The sequence below is a fragment of the Gouania willdenowi genome, chromosome 11 (assembly GCF_900634775.1).
Source record: "Gouania willdenowi chromosome 11, fGouWil2.1, whole genome shotgun sequence".
In the NCBI taxonomy this organism is placed as follows: domain Eukaryota; kingdom Metazoa; phylum Chordata; class Actinopteri; order Blenniiformes; family Gobiesocidae; genus Gouania; species Gouania willdenowi.
Window position 1 is genome coordinate 31,153,240 of NC_041054.1, and position 17,751 is coordinate 31,170,990.

The 17,751-nt window shown below is 40.7% G+C and overlaps 1 protein-coding gene across 1 annotated transcript in view; it reads left to right on the top strand.

Annotated features, from left to right (window-relative positions):
- The window catches only part of smad10a (SMAD family member 10a), a 74,269-nt gene extending 58,236 nt beyond the window's left edge, over nucleotides 1-16,033 (top strand). The window contains exons 7-16 of the mRNA XM_028460890.1: nucleotides 228-402; nucleotides 686-709; nucleotides 1,332-1,520; nucleotides 1,600-1,818; nucleotides 5,090-5,191; nucleotides 9,942-9,995; nucleotides 10,208-10,391; nucleotides 14,573-14,741; nucleotides 14,954-15,092; nucleotides 15,164-16,033. Of these exons, the coding sequence (XP_028316691.1) occupies nucleotides 228-402; nucleotides 686-709; nucleotides 1,332-1,520; nucleotides 1,600-1,818; nucleotides 5,090-5,191; nucleotides 9,942-9,995; nucleotides 10,208-10,391; nucleotides 14,573-14,741; nucleotides 14,954-15,092; nucleotides 15,164-15,375 (1,467 nt within the window). The 3' untranslated portion in view covers nucleotides 15,376-16,033. The remainder of the gene's footprint in view (nucleotides 1-227; nucleotides 403-685; nucleotides 710-1,331; nucleotides 1,521-1,599; nucleotides 1,819-5,089; nucleotides 5,192-9,941; nucleotides 9,996-10,207; nucleotides 10,392-14,572; nucleotides 14,742-14,953; nucleotides 15,093-15,163) is intronic.
- The last annotated feature ends 1,718 nt before the right edge of the window (nucleotides 16,034-17,751 follow it).

Genomic DNA, 17,751 nt, shown 5'->3' on the forward strand with positions numbered 1-17,751 from the left:
TAATAGAGCTACATTAAAAGACTCTGATCCTCACATGACAGGTATCATGCATTTATATATTTCTATTTAATATTTTCAGCAGTCACATAAAGTATAATAATGGTTCCACTTTGTGTTTGTATGATGTTAGTGTTTGAATGAATGGAACCAGCTGAGGATTCACTTGTTGTTTCTCCAAATAAGGTTGTGGTCACATGGTTTCTGCGTGTCACTTCCTGTGTCCTCAGGTCGCTGGCAGGAAGGGGTTCCCTCACGTCATCTACGCTCGTCTGTGGCGATGGCCCGACCTCCACAAGAACGAACTCAAGCACGTCAAGTTCTGCCAGTATGCCTTTGATCTGAAGTACGACAACGTGTGTGTCAACCCCTACCATTATGAAAGGGTGGTGTCCCCAGGCATCGGTACGCACACAACAACACACACATAACACACAAATAAAACTATATATCTATAGTTGAATAATGTATAGAATAAAGCAAGTAAGCCCACATTAGACAGTAGAAAGATCTGTTAGCACGTCCATGCTAGCAGGAGTGTTAGCGTGCACTCTTTCTTCCTCTGTTCCTTCCTCATCCTCAGAATATTGATGTGTCCACAGAGGTCAGAGGTCACTGCTGTCCACCACCTCTGTTCTCTCTAATGACTTTATCATTTAACTTTCCATCTCATCTTCTTCTCCCACAGTGGGCCTAAGCCTTCAGAACACTGGTAAGACCTTTACCCCCCCCCCCCCCACACACACACACACACAGATAACGTACAAAGCTAAAATAAATACTTCTCACTACAGACCAGAAAATACAGCCTCAGAGATCAATTTCTGTTTATTTTACTAAAAGCAGGATTAGAAGTTAAACAAAGATGTCTGTAGGGGTTAATTTGTGGAATAATGTTGATAAAGAAATAAAAATGAGTGACACACTAATTAATTTAAAAAAGAAAATGTCACAATGTATTTTAGAGTTATGTGAAGCAGTAGAATTATGTTTGTGTTCTTTGTAAAATGTATATAAAAGAAAGTACATGTGTGTGTGTATACAGTATATATATATATATATACTGTATATATTTTTTGCATTTGAAAAAAGGCAACTCAAATGTACTTGTTGAATGCTTGCATTTATTTTGTATGTATTACTGGAAAAGGGAATTATTATTATTATTGTTATTTATGTTGAGATTATCAGCATTTTTGCTTCTGCGTGTTTCAGTCTTGTTATATATTTTTAAATTGTGATTTATGTTTGAATATTTTTTGTTAGATTGAAACAAACAAATAAACTGAAACAAGCCAATCAGCTGTCAGCACTAATAGGCTCCTCCCCCCCAGCCCTGTCCTCAGGCAGCCTGATAAAGGAGGAATATATCCGTGACTGTATCCAGATGGATCTTCCTCTGCCTGAGCACCAGAGCAGCCTGAAGCTGCCCCACCCTGACCACTACGGCCCCCCCCTGCCCTCTGAGCCCCACGGGACCCCCCCTGCAGCTCGATACCCCTCCATGCCCGTGTCACCCAAAGGTTTCTGTCTAACTCTCACATGTTCCCACGCCCCTCTTACTGGTTTCTGATGCTGCTGCTTCTTTTTCTTGTGTTTTAGTGCCAGGTTCTGGCTCCATGCTGCCCCTACAGGGGGCTCACGGTGACGCTCATCTCCAGACTCCGTCTCCACAGGCTCACGTCCTCCCAGCGCCATCTCCCACCCCCGCCCAGCAGCCCCCACAGCAGCCCCAGCCCCCCCAGCAGCAGCCAGTTGAGGCGCTCCGACAGAACGGATACAGCAGCACCAAGACAGCACCGACCCAGCCAGCGTTCCACAGTCAGTCATTCAGCACTCACGTTACAGTTACATTCTCCTTCCAACCATTCTTAATTACTCCTGAATGATGGCTTACTTTGGTGAGTCATGGTTGAAATGTTTAGACCAGGGGTCACCAACATGGTGCCCGTGCAGGCAGGGTTGGGGTCAGTTACATTTTTACAATTACTTTTTCAATTACTCATGTTCAGTTAAAAATAAATTACGATTACAGTTACTAGCATTTTCCCCAATTACAATTTAATTACAATTCTTTTTTTTTACAATTACATTGGCAATTACTAAAGTTCAATTACAATTCTTCACAATTACTAAGCCTGAAATAAATAATGTTCCTCTTGTGTTAGCTTTTTGTTAGCATCTCTAATGTTATTGGGTCATAAATCAACTGTAAAATACACTAAAAGTTAATATCTATCATCTAATGTATTTCCTATCTATTGATTACCTTGTTATGCTTCTACATGTGTGTACAACTGTACATAGAACTGTAACATGGTTCCACAGTTTAGCGTTAAATTACAAAGTCAATTGTCTGAACTCAATTACAATTTAATCACAATTACGACATCAACAGATTTTAAAAATTACATCACCAATTATAATTACGTCATAGTTGTAATTAATTATCAATTACACAATTAGAATTGAGCCCAACCCTGACTCCAGGTATGAAACACAAGGTGGATTTTCATAAAATATGTTTGCATTTTACAAATGTTGTACGTTTAGTTAAAAGTTGTTAGTTAGTAAAATAGGAAGATGATTTTTTTCGATGAAATTTAATGAAAATGAAACAATTGAATGAATTAGGAGAAAAATTTATGATAAAATGATGTTGAAAGCTAAACATTTCTTACATGTTTAAGTTGCCGCTAGCTTTCCTTATTATTTTATCCTCTAATTAAAGTGAAACCGTGAAGTTTTAGTATTAAAGAAGTGCTTTTCTAACTGGTAGCACTTTGGATTATTCAGTACCTGTGAAGTCGCTACAGTTTCAGAAAGATTGGTGACCCCCAGTGTAGGGTGTAGAGGCTCAAAGTCACCAGCAGGTGGAGCTGTCGGACCAGACAAACATACACATTATGGATACTGTATCTACAGTACCTGCAGGATCATCTCCACAACCAAACTCCTTTCTTTAGATATCATCTATCAGATAAACTCATACGTGTCATATATCTGCTAACAATCATACACATTATCAGATACACATTATCAGCTCCTTAGCGGAGGAAACAAGTTCTGATGAACTACGGCTGGGTCCGCGGAACGTCTCCGCACCGAGTGGCACGTACCACGTTCCTGAGAATTCAGTCAAATGACTCGGTTCCACTGAGTAAAAAATGTCTCTGGGAGGCTCTAGACATATGCTCATAGAATGTTCATGTCAGATTACAGCCTGATTCAACAAGCGTTAACGGAGGAGTAGTCATTTTAAAAATGGGGCCCCCGTGGCACATATGAAGTAATGGGCCCCATTCATATATTGGTACATGTCAATGATTCGGTATCACCAACTGTTGCAGTATTTGACTCACAAATAAATGAAAAAACGACTTTAATGGAAGTTGCCGAAAAAATTATGGGCCCAGGGGCCCACCCCCCTGGGCCCCTAATTGAATTGTGCAAAGCATAATCGTAATCTACTTTGAATTACCTTTGAAGCGATATATCACACAACTATGTTCCCATTTAGAAATTTTTTTTTTTTTTTTAAACAAAACGCATTTTTGATTTCAGCCTCATTATTTGTTCCATTGTGAATGTAGTGACAGGTCATTCTAAAGTAGTCTTCATTAGTCATAACCATGTTCAGTGAGAGCATGTTTGTTGTTTGTGTTCATTTCAGTCGTCATTTCATATTTTCTATCCATGAACTTTGTTAAATGTAAAATGTTTAATGTAAAATGTGTTGTTGAGGGAAGAATGTGACCTGGATTAAAGGTGAGGATCATTTTAGTGAAGCTTCGTCTTTAAATTTAAGTAGATGTGATGAGTTACTTTAAATTCAATGAATCCATCCATTACAGACCAGAGTCCTCACTCACACTTTAGGTCAATAAGTTGAGGCTTCATCTTTGAAATATTAACATCATTGTGCACAAGTGAAGTTCATATATAAAGCTCGTTTAAAACCTGCTTAAGCTGATGAAACTGAAATAAAAAAAAGTATCACACACAAACACTCATGCACCCACACACACTCGTGCACCCACACACACTCATGCACACACACACGCAAACACTTGTGCACTCACGCACACTCATCAATGGACACACACAAACGCTCGTGTGCGCACACAAACACTTGTGCGCACACACAAACACTTGTGCGCACACACAAACACTTGTGCGCACACACAAACACTCGTGCACACACACATCAATACTCATGCACACACACAAATACTCGTGCGTTCGCACATCAACACTCATGCGCGCACACGCAAATATTCCTGCGCACACACACACTCGTGCGCCTGCACACACAAACCCATCGTGCCCACACACACAAACACTCGTGCACACACACTCGTGCGCTCACACATACACAGACTTGTGCGCACTATGAAGGTAGATATGTGGCAAAATGTTAGAGCTTCCAGAATGTGATGTGGGCTTGTGTATAAAAAAAATCCACACGTGAAATAAATTTAATGTCACAAATGATGGGATTTGTTATTATTTGTATGTTTTTTAATTACTTGCCTCAAATATTGTTTACAACCACTACTCTCCGGTTACAACTTCTGGAATCTACCGCTACAGAGACACATTCTACAAGCTCATGCATTTTGCAACGTATCTACCTTCATAGCGCACACACATAAACACTCGAGTTCCCACACACACTCGTGCGCGCGCACACAAACGCTTGTTGTTGCAGCCTTAGTGAAACTTTTTGGCTCCTATTGTGAGCACAGCAGCCCGCTCAGCACCCCAGTGGCTGAGTTGTGTAAATGATTGTAGGCGTGGTCAGGGGCGTGTCCTCAGAAGATGGAGGCGGTACTTTTGCTCCTCATCTAGCTGATCAAACCTAGTGAGAGGAGGATGATGATGATGAATGATCTTTAAATGTGTGTTTAATGCTGTCAGCTCTGAGACAAACACCTTTAGTAAATTCTACTCAACATAAAGATAGAAACTCCTCCAGATGTGGCTTTAATTTAATCATAATCTTATTTTCTTCCACAAAAACTGTGCAATGAAAACTTATGCTGCATTCTGACCATTGTTAATGTGTGTGTGATTGTGTGTTTGTGATTAGCGGTTTGGACCGGCAGCAGCACTGCTTCCTACACTCCCATTGGTCCTCAGCAGAATGGGCGTGGCCCTCAACAGGCCGGCCTCCATCATCCAACCCTCCAATGTAAGACCAACCATTTAAACACACACACGCACACACATACCTGTCAAGTTTTAAATTTGAAATCAAGTTTTCAAATTTTCTGGCGCCACTACCAGCCGTCCCACCCCCCCAACCGAGCTCCAGTATCCTTGATATTTTAATATAGATGTACAATAATCAGAATCAACTTTATTGCCAAGTAATGTTTGTTATACACACGAGGAATTTGACTTGGTGAACTGTGCTCTCTCTAATAGTGTAAACATTAAATAATAACAATCAACTAGAAACAATAATAATAAATATAAACCGTAGTTAGACTAGAATGTGCAAAACTAAATAAAATAACAAGATAATAATAATAATAATAATAATAATAATAATAGTATAGAAATAAAAAAGAAAAATAATAATAAAATATAATAATAATAAGATAGTAGTGCAGGAGAACATTTAAATTAAATATTATGTACATGAACATTCTCAGTGACAGGTTGTTCCAGGGTTGTTATGTTTAGTTCCAGGTTATTTCACAGTAACAGAAACAGGACTGACTCTCTATGACTGTTTAGTGTTGATCACAGTGACAGCCTGGGGGAAGAAATGGCGGGTTTTATGGCGGGTTGTTTTGGCGTACAGTGATCTGTAGCATCTGCCGGAGGGGAGGAGTTTAAACAGATTGTGTGCAGGGTGGGAGGGGTCTGCAGTGATGCTACCTGCCCGTTTTCTGACCCTGGACAGGTATAAGTCTTGGATGGAGGGCAGATCAACACCAATGATCTTTTCTACAGTCCTGACTATCCTTTGTAGTCTGTGTCTGTCTAGTTTGGTTGTAGATCCAAACCAGGACAGTGATGGAGGTGCACAGAACAGACTAAATGATGGAGGTGTAGAACATGATCAGCAGCTCCTGGGGCAGGTTGAACTTCCTCAGCTGACGCAGGAACTACATCCTCTGCTGTGCCTTTTTCCTGGTTGAGTCTATGTGGGAGGACCACTTCAGGTCCTGTGAGATTGTGGATCCCAGGAACCTGAAGGAGTCCACGGTAGCCACTTTGCTATTTAAAATGGTAAGGGGGGGGAGTGGGGGGGATTTCTACTTCATGACTATGGACGTCAGAGCAATGGGTCGATAGTCATTGAGTCCTGTGATGGCAGGTTTCTTAGGCGACCGTGGCTCAGGTGGTAGAGGGTCGTCTTCTGATCGAGAGGTTGGGGGTTCGATCCCAGTACCTGACTATGTGTTGAAGTGTCCTTGGGCAAGACACTGAACCCTAAGTTGCTCCCAGTGGTCGACTAGTGCCTTGCATGTCAGTCCTGTCCCACTGGTGTGTGAATGTGAGAGTGATTGGGTGAATGAGCTGATATGTAAAGCACTTTGAGACTGTTTCAGTGGTGATAAAGATCTATATAAATCATGTCCATTTAACATTTAGGGACTGAGATGATGCTGGAGCTTTTGAAGCTGGAGGTACTTCACATAAATCTAAAATATCCACTTATCAACCACTTATTAAATATAATAATGTGATTATAATCTGGTAGGTCGACCTTTATTAACATTAAAATGCTGTGAACATTCCTACTAGGGCTGGTGATATGAACCAAAACTCATATCAATATATTTTCTCTAAATGGTGAAATATGATATAAATCTAGATAATTTTATTAAATAAAGTCTGATCAGAAAAACTATTCTGGGTTAAATTTGCTGATGTAAAATGTTACACAGAGACATTTATTAACAAACAGCTGATCAATATGTGACACTTATTAATCATCTAACTGAGCTTTACATGTTGTTCTGAGAAGTAAAAGCAGCGACTCATTAAACTAGTATTTGATACATAATACAATATATATATATCGATATATGTGATATTATAGTTTTCTATATCACCAAAACCGAAAACTCGATACATCTTGAATCTCGATATATCTCCCAGCCTTAATTCCTTTTATTATAATTTCTCATACTCACTCATGTGGTTCTCTGGTATTCACTAATGACTTATTAGACACATTTATTACAGACTTTACATTATTTAACACTTTATAAACAGTGTATATTTGTGGAGCTTGTGATTGGATGATTTTTCATGGTGACTTACGTGGTTCCTTCTGCTGTGGTAGACGTTATAATATCAGTTATTAATCTAACAGAACGTGTAACTGTGTCACATCCTGATGGTCTTTATGAAGATAAACTCTGTTATATTTTATAACATATTTACACCAGTTCTTTGTTTTTATCACCAGAACGTCTTCATTCATCATCTCTGTTCTGAGTTGTTTCTGGGTTTGTTGCCACTGTCAGCACTAATCTAATCTAATCTAATCTAATCTAATCTTGCGAGAACTGTCACTCAGGCCATTTCAGGTGTTAGTTCTTGCGATGCTAGTGACGGCGTTCAGTTTAATAAGGCATCTTTTAATTATTATTACATTAAATAATGGGATATTTACTGGAAAATACTAATACGGGAAGATGGCGGGAAAGAGGGGTAAAATACGGGAGTTTCTCGGCCAAAGTGGGATACTTGACAGGTATGGCACACCCACACACACACAGACATCATTAAAAGAAGCCAGTCAATCATCAGGAAAAAAACAACTAAACTTTAAAGTTCTGTGTTTCATAATTGGTAAATAAAACAATGTTTAAAATGATTATAAATGTCAATCTTCACATTTGTCATTAAATCCACACATTGTTTGATATAAATCTGATGAAGTCACAGGGTTCTCACCAGGAACTTTTCACAGTATGGGGGATCACATGGCGAGGGACGCCACCACTGCAGAACATTTAGAAATAGGGATGTAATGATTCACTCAACTCCCGATACGATTCACGATGCTGGGTTCACGATAAGATTCTCTCGCGATTTATTTTACAAAATGGGACTGTAGACAAATGGTGATTGAAAAATATTCCTTTGTTTTTTTTAGAAAATACTGTATTATTTTCCTTTTATTTTTCATTGTCAAAGGAATCTCTTGATAAATTATTCAAAACAATGCAGTTTAACTAAAAATAAATCTTGAATGAAATAAATAAAGGAATAATACAAATGAAGAAGAAGCCTATTAATTTAAACTCTGGTTCTATAGTAAACAATGCAAAACTGCATAATAGTTATTTTTCTTTTTCAAAGTGCAACTGAAAATGTAATTTGTGCCTTAACAATTGGACTTTAAAAAAAAAAAAAAAAGTAGTTTCCCTGTATTTACGTCAGATATTTGTTTGGACCAGCAGAGGGCGCTGGTAACCCAGTGGTCGGTTGCCATGCAGATATTCTGTGCAGTGAAGAAGAGATGCTACGCTAGCAGACAGAGCTAATAGAAAAACGTGACTTTTACAGATATTCACGTAATATTACAGATATTCTTTTGGTGCTAAAGGGGTAATGAATCATGTTTAAGAGTAGAAGGTGGCCAGAAAGAAAGTAGTAGCAGATTCCGCCCGCCACCTCAGCATTTGGACAAGAGAAGGATAAATATATAGCGCCCTCTGCTGTTTAAAAAAAGTACTCTGATTCAATTTTCAGCAAATCGATATCAACCGTGATACCTATGAATCGATTTTTAACTGCCTTATGATTAATCGTTACATCCCTATTTAGAAATGTGTGACTGTCAGAGGGTCAAATTAACTGAAGTAAAGCTAAAGTTTGTTTTTGTTGTTTTGTTCATTCTTGTTCCAGCCTTACTTTAAAGCTAAAAGTTATTAGTTGAATAGGTGAAGGTGATGATGAATGTAGTTAGTTACTCATGCTTGGTACATATATTTACTGTGTGTGTATTTATATATATATAGATCCTCCAATAATAAATACTCACACACTGTAGAGACAAGAAATAACTTTTATTCAGAAGACTGATTCCAAGACGCACTTTTCAAATTTAAATGAGGTAATATGTGGGACCTGATGTAATATTGGCACACACACACACGGAGGACGTAATTGCACACAGTAGAGCTTTAATGGGGCCGAACAAAGAAGACACGCCCCAAAACTGTCCGACCAGAATGAAGCTGATGTCTCTTTAAGATGAACGCGTTTCAACCAGACTGTGTTCACATCTGTGCGTTCACATGTAGAATGATCTGTTGTGAGTTATAAACATGATGAGCAGCTTCATGTGTTGCTAAACGCTACGTCTGGTTGAAGCACTGTATATATTGGACGGTGCACACAGGCAGCATCAGGGGCAGCTAAGTGGCTACAGGGGTCCTCAGGTAAAGATGGAGAATTCCGAGTAGATGGCCTGTATTAAATAAACGGTGTATGACCTGATGTTTGTGTTTGTGGGTTATTCAGATGAAGAGTTTAAACGCCTGGGAGTCCCTTTAGTGTGCAGCAATTATTACGACTGTAACGATTAAAAAAGGAAAAGACTTTACCACTAATTACTACGCTCAACAGCGTTCTGTTCACTGTCTATAAATCAGCTTGATTGAATCTGAGCAGAAACTATTATATCTTTATGATTTCTTCAACACTAACCCTTTATTTAGCATTAAAATACTGAAACTAATAATTCATATTTGTAGATTCAAACTTTACAGAGTTAGTTCTCATTCATGATTACAAATAGTTTTCTTCCTTTGGGAAATTCTCACATTTTCTCACAAATACTTTCATTATGATGATGATAATAATAATAATCATAATAACATTGTCCTTTTCTGTTGCACTGATCTTTAAAACGTCCAATCCTGTGTGTTCTCCTGCTTGATGCTGATTGGCCTGCCTCTGCTTTTCAGGGTCTCAACAGCACGGCTCCGCCCCTTTTCCTCCGTCTGTGTCCAATCATCCAGGTTAGACTGTGATTACAAACAGGAAGTCTGATTCATTCTGTGGGATGCTGCTCCTCTTCCTCTGTTTACTGTGTGTTTAGATGTTCACCTGGTTTTTGTGCTTGTGTGTGCGTGTGCGTGTGTGTGTGTGTGTGTGTCAGTGATTGTTCCATTATTTAAACTCAGTTATATCTCTGATGCTGGGCGCTCATACGTGTGTTCTGTGTTTCCAGGACCAGAGTTCTGGTGCTCCGTGTCCTACTTTGAGATGGACGTACAGGTTGGTGAGATGTTTAAGGTCCCGTCCAGTTGTCCCGTGGTGACAGTGGACGGATACGTGGACCCGTCAGGAGGAGATCGGTTCTGTCTGGGTCAGCTGAGCAACGTTCATCGTACTGACGCCAGCGAGAGGGCCAGGTGTGTGTGCGTGCGTGCGTGACGGAGCATTTGTTTCTCTCTCTCTGAGTGACAGCTGTCAAATCTGCCATGTTTCAGCACCAAGGACAGCGTAAAATTACTGCTAATGTATCCATACATTACACCCATAAGACTCCTCTAATGGATCACCAGCACAGCAGAAAATTAAAATATAACGTGTGTTTACCTGTTATTTGTCCAAAAGAGAAAGAAAGAGAACTTTGTATCCTCACAACTTTACATATTTTCATCCGAGGCCTGCCTTGTCTTTTATAAACCTAGAGCAGCAGATCATCTTAGCTTTGAACTGAGCCTCTGTCTTAATGTCTATATCAGAACTTTAACTATGGTCTCCTTCTCTTCTCTCTGTCCTTGAGTCCTCCTCATGTCCTGGATAGTTCTCCTCCTGTGTCCTGTCTGTTGGAGGCAGGTTCTCCTGTATTAGCATCAGTGCTACAGGTGCTGCTGCTAGCTACGCTAACTGCTGCTGCTAGCTACACTAACTGCTGCTACTAGCTACGCTAACTGCTGCTGCTCTGCGATTTCCACAGAAACAACCTTTACCTCAGGCTTAGCTTCACTCATTAGCTTCAAAAAGCTCTTTAAGTCCAACTGTCCTTTTTCAGCCATTTTCTAACGTCTTCTAAGATGACAAGACACAATTTTTGCGGAAAATCACACTTTAGACGTAGTGTGGGCGTGGCTTGACTTTCCCCTCTCTTCCTCACTCGTGCTGTTTTTACATTCAGTTTCGTGTTTACAATGAAATTTCAACTCAATAAAAGACACTGTCCAAATACAGTAAAATCCCGTAGTTTCCGGGCTATGAATCGCACTGTTTTATTGGCTGCATTACAATAATTAAGCAATTTTCTAAAACAAATCCACACAAATGCCGCAGCCTAACTAGGCCGCACTCTATTGGCTTATGATGATGCCCTTCAGACAACTCGGCCAATCAGAATGGGCAGGTAGGCGGGCTGCTCTACTCAAGTTAGGTTTCAGTGAAATTCAACTGATAAGTTTCCTTTACTACATGAAGTCTCCTCTTCACTGCTCCACGTCTACATATCAGTACATTTACAGTTCTTTATGGTGACTTTTTACTGTAACCACTGATACACCACTTCATACGCTCTTCTTACGGTGAACTACCACGGAGCGATCACAGCGAGTCGGACTTTGAGTCAGAATACGGACGTGATCACTTCTGAACAAATCCAACGTGGTGATTTGGTAACTTCATGATGTTATGTTATTATTACAAACTGTCTGACTTTTACTGTAGACGGATCAGAACATCCTGTATGTAGTCTCTCTCTCTCTCTCTCTCTCTCTCTCTCTCTCTCTCTCTCTCTCTCTCTCTCTCTCTCTCTCTCTCTCTCTCTCTCTCTCTCTCTCTCTCTCTCTCTCTCACACAACATTTCTCTAAAGTTTATAAAACCAGGTAAAATACACAATTTAGCCGTGTCATTGGTCAAGCCGCAGGGTTAAAAGCATGAGAAAAAAGTAGCATTAGTAGTCCGGAAATTATGGTACTTCAAAATGTCAACGTTAGCAAAGTTAGGAATGTACAGTAACTATGGTTCTATGACAGGGCTTTACACTAACTTTCTCAGTTGGTCGCACCCTTATTTTTTTCAAGCCATGCGTGCTGATGAATAGTTGACTTAAGTGGCTGTACTTGAATGAAGTTAACAGTAGCATAACCAACTTATCATCTGTATTGTTTCACCCCATGAATTAAATTCAGAGGGTCCAGCTCTGATAGTGGGGTCTCCTAACCCTCTTCCCCTGGTCAGGGGTCTGTAACCTTTACTCTACAAGGAACCATTTAACCTCATCTCACCTGGATTAAAGTCCTCCTGGAGCCATAAAGACCTTCTCTATGAAGACAATACAGTGGATTACATTATATACAGTTATAATTATATAGAATAATGTTTGATTTTTATTGATCATGTAAATGGAAACTTAAAAACAGTTTCAAATAAAATAAATTAACATCAATAAATAAAACATTATCTTCATCTTCAAATTCTTACACATCTCAGTTTACATGAACACAATGTTTATAAAGAAGATTTTTTTAGTTAATGTATATGAAAGTCTATAAAAAGTAACATGAATATAATAACACATGATCATGTGATCAACACATGCTAATTACTCATTTCTTGCCACACATAAAACATACATATTTAACCTGTACATTGGTGGTTAAATGAATCTGTTCCCACACAATTAAAATCTGTATTTTCTTCCAGAAATAGTGTTTTTGTTGGTTTAGTTTCTTACCAGGGATTTAAAACTTAAGGTTAGTCACAGGTGGAGGAAAGTTGATGGTCTGTAGATGTTGTAGGAGGTGAAGTAGGAATGTGCTGAGTCATTGTACAACATCATAAATTGTTATATCTTGATTATATTTGTCATTAATAGCCTCTGTAAAAAAAATAACTATTTATTTAAATAGTTTTTTTAAAGCTATGGGGAGCCATTGCATAAGATTCAAAGAGCCACTTTATGCCCCAGAGAAGGGTTGAACCATACCAGCCAAATGGGCTGGTTGAGGTGAATATGGGACAGCACCTTAGGGAGAAAAGCTGCATTTGGCCACAGAGTGACTCCTGAGCCATCTGAATTCCACCTCAGACATGTGTCACTGATTGAAATGGTGTGCAGCTCACTGACATGCTTTGCAGAGGAAATGGCTAAAAGGAATGGAGTCTTAACCCACCTTAGCGCTGCTTGTGCCAAGGGCTCAAATGGTGGAAGGTGTAGTGCCTCCAGCACCGGAGGAATATCTTGTGCTGGGGACCTTGTGGCTCTCAGAGGATGCAACCTCCAAGCCCCTTTCAAGAAAAGGGACACAGGCCTGTGTCCTTTTTCTGTGTACCATTGTCCACCATCATATGTCAACAACATATTGCTGCGACATAGACTCTTAGCGTTGAATGAGAAAGCCACTTGTCCAGAAGGGACTGGAGGAATCCAGAATAGTTGGCACAAGGTCCTCATCCTGCCTTGTATACCAGTCAGAAAACAGTTTCCATCTGTTCTCGTACTGGGGGAAGAGTAGATGGCTCTCTTGCATTCATTATCGTATATCTAACTGGGTTGGCACAGACACTTAGGAGAGTCTCGGGTTCCCTAGTGGCCAAACGCACAGTTGAAGGCATTGCAGATTGGGGTGGCAGATCCGCCCTGCCAGTTGGGACAGGAGATCCCTCCTGTCAGGAAGGCGCCACGGTGCGCCGCGAGGCAGAGGCTGTGCTGCAGCGGGAACCAGCTCCTTCCTGTCCAGAAGGGAGCTATAAGCAGGATCCTGTGGCCCTCCTGAAGGACCCTGTGGAGTACCAGCTGAATCAGAGGAAACGGAGTGAAGGCATACAAGAGGCCATCTAGCCAAGGATGAGCCAATGTGTCCTGACCGAGAGGACTGGTTGTCGCGGCCAAGGAGAACCACAGAGGGCAGTGGGTTGACCCCTCTGAAGTGAAGAGGTCCACCAGGTGGTTCTTCTCTTCTGGTATATGCATTGCTCATAGGCTGATCAAGCAAGGGGCTGCTCATGTGAGGAACTCTCTTGCCACTTCCAGCAGCCGTGCAGACTTACCGCCCTGATGGTTTATGTGATACATTGTTGACATGTTGTTGAACTGCACAAGGACATGCTTGTCCCTCAGGTGTGGCAAGAAGTGCCTGAGAGCCAGGTGTGCATCTTGGTCTTCCACAGGCCACCGCCCATGGGCTGTCCTGCTTTGCCACACTGTACCCTATCGTGAGGGACATGCGTCTGTGGTAATGATCTTCTTTCAAGATGGAACAGAGCCTATAGGGACGCCTCTGAGCATGTAAACCCTGTCCCATGGAACCAGGGCGCAGAGACACTGCTGTGACACCTTGAGCTTCCTGCACCACTTGGCATCTAAGTGGAAACTGTTCAGCCTCCTCTGCAGTGGACGCAGAGATAGAAATATTCAGTACTTAAAGCACCGCCACTGGCGGTCAGCAGGGATGAAATGGGACAAATGAGATGCTAGAAAATAAAAATTAAAAAAGAGGTTTGGGATCCAATCCAATAAGTGCCGGTCAAAATCTGGGAGGTGCCGGATCTTGCTCCGGCAGGATACAACCTAAATTCAGCACTGCACATAGGTAAAGGTGTGTGACTGTGTTCCAGGTTACACATAGGTAAAGGTGTACAGTTGGAGTGTCGTGGTGAAGGTGACGTGTGGATGCGGTGTCTAAGCGACCACGCCGTGTTCGTACAGAGCTACTACCTGGACAGGGAGGCTGGCCGAGCACCTGGAGACGCCGTACACAAGATCTACCCTGGAGCCTACATCAAGGTACATGCACACACACGTTCTTTTCCAAAAGTTCTTTTTTAAAAATTTCCAAAACTCAAAATCACCAAAAAACAACAGAAATAAAAACCTTCTGAAGTAAATCACAGCAGAATTTAAACAAACTGATTGGTCACTGGTGTCTGTCTGTGTCCAGGTGTTTTCTAACGCACGTGTGTGTGTCCAGGTGTTTTCTAACGCGTGTGTGTGTCCAGGTGTTTGACCTTCGTCAGTGCCACAGACAGATGCAGCAGCAAGCAGCAACTGCACAGGCGGCTGCAGCTGCACAAGCAGCCGCCGTAGCGGGAAACATCCCCGGCCCTGGCAGCGTGGGGGGCATCGCCCCCGCCATCAGTGAGTGTTGTAGCTTACCTCCACTGACTGACTGACCTCCACTGACTGACTGAGGTTGTGCTCACTGACAGGTCTGTCTGCCGCGGCGGGCATTGGTGTGGACGACCTGCGGCGCCTCTGCATCCTCCGCCTTAGCTTTGTGAAGGGCTGGGGGCCGGACTACCCCCGCCAGAGCATCAAACACACGCCTTGCTGGGTGGAGGTCCACCTGCACCGGGCTCTGCAGCTCCTGGACGAAGTGCTGCACACCATGCCACTGACTGACCCGGGACCGGTCAACTGACCCTTGACCAGTGGACTGATCTTGGACCAGGGAACTGACCCGGGACCAGAGAACTGACCCTGGACCAGTGGACTGACCCAGGACCAGGGAACTGATCCACCTCAGAGCGTCTCCATGTGCTTTTCTCTTCATGTATTAGAAACTAATCAGAACTGATCATTTTACTGTTTCTGCTTGTAACAATCAGTCATCACTCATGCTTTGTGACACACACACACACACACACACTCACACAGAGAGAGAACAGTTTACCTCTGAAGATGCTGCCTGTGGCCTCTTCCTCCTCCTCTTCCTCTTCATGTCTTAACAGCAGCGTTAGCATCACACTCAAACACGTGCTTGTTCTTCACTGTATGTGTGATTGAACCGTTAGCATTAGTTGCTGCTAACTGCTTAGCCCTTTATGTATTATTATGCTAACACATTTTTAACCAAAAAAGTGAAAAAGCCAAAAACAGTTAGCTTTAACGTAGTGTTGTCCTGAGTGCTACCAAATGTTTGGTGTGATCACCAAAGCCAGAATACCTCATGAGCCTCCACTTCCTGTCCCTGTAGTGTCCACTTCCTGTTTCTCACACAGAGAGGGACTCGTCGTGCTGTGGTGAGAGCAGGTGATCAAATAAAACTGTTTCTCTTTAAAAAAGAACAAAAAACAAAATTCCTCCTTTGTTTCTCATGAACAATCATTTATTGATTTATTTGAATTAGAACATTACATATTAATCAGTGTGTCAGCAAACAGTGTCAACATAAATATGCTAAAGTTAGCACAATTGCTAACTTTCATTCATTGTCCCAAGGCTGGTAAACACAATTTATTCAGACAACTTTTTTTCAGTAAATGCACTTTGATCTCCTGACATGTCTTCCTCAGAGGCATCTGCCGATTGCTTTGATGTGTCCTTGTGAGATTTTTCTGGGCGTGGCCAACTTAGCAGTTCTATCAGGGTGGCCATGCCCCCTGTCACCCGATGGTCTCTGGAGAAGAGAGTCCCAGGTGGTCTTCTCGTAGGAACACATCAAAGCTATCACCAGACGCCTCTGAGGAAAACTGACAGTAGACAGTCGAAACCAGGGTTGGGGTCAATTATAATTGTAATTGGTAATAACAATTATAGCGTAATTGTAATTTTAATAATCTCTTGCTGTTGTAATCGTAATTAAATTGTAATTTTTGGATAATTGACTTTGTAATTGTAATTGCCATGAAAATTCTATAAAAATTGTCAATTATATTTTAATGTAAAACTGTGGAACTATGTTACAGCTCTACACATATGTAGTTAATTATTGAAATATGTTTCATATCAACCTTTCCCACATTTTACATTTTAATTTATTTATTTTTTAATCTAGTGGTATAGTCTCAGATGTCCACACCAAAAATATTATATTTTATATATATATATTCATTGATTAGGAAGTCTAACAAGGTAATCAATAGATAGGAAATAAATTAGATGACAGATATTTGTTTTAAGTAGGGATGTAACAATTCACTCAACTCCCGATACGATTCGATTCACGATTTATTTTACAAAATGGGATTGTAGAAAAATGATGACTGAAAAATATTCCTATATTTTTGGGGGGGAAAAAACTATAATGTTTTCATTTTATTTTTCATTGTCAAAAGAATCCCTTGATAAACTATCCAAAACAATGCAATTTAACTAAAAATAAATCTTGAATGTAATAAATAAAGGAATAATACAAATGAAGAAGAAGCCTATTAATTTAAATTCTGGTTCGTAAACAATGCAAAACTGCAGAATAGTTCTTTTTCTTTTTAAAATTGCGACTGAAAATGTATTTTGTGCCTTAACAATTGGACTTTAAAAAAAAAAACAGTCATTGTACTGTATTTAGGTCAGATATTTTTTTGGACCAGCAGAGGGCGCTGGTAACCCAGTGGTCGGTTGGCATGCAGATATTCTCGCAGTGAAGAAGAGATGCTATGCTAGCAGACAGAGATACTAGAAAAATGTGACTTTTACATATATTCTTTCTGTAAGGAATCATCTATGAACATGTTTAAAAGTAGAAGGCGGCCGGAAAGAAAGTAGTAGCAGATACTACCCGCCCTCTACACTTCCAGATAGCGCCCTCTGCTGGTTAAAAGTACTGCGATTCAATTTTCACAGTATCGATGTGAATCGTGATACCTATGAATTTTTAACTGCCTTACGATTAATCGTTACATCCCTAGTTTTAAGTGTATTACAGATGATTTAGGACCCGTTAACATTAGAGATGCTAACTGAAAGCTAACACAAGAGGAAGGCAAGGCAAGTCAAATTTATTTGTGTAGCGCATTTCATACACAAGGCAACTCAATGTGCTTTACATGATCAAAAAGTACAACAGAAAACAGCT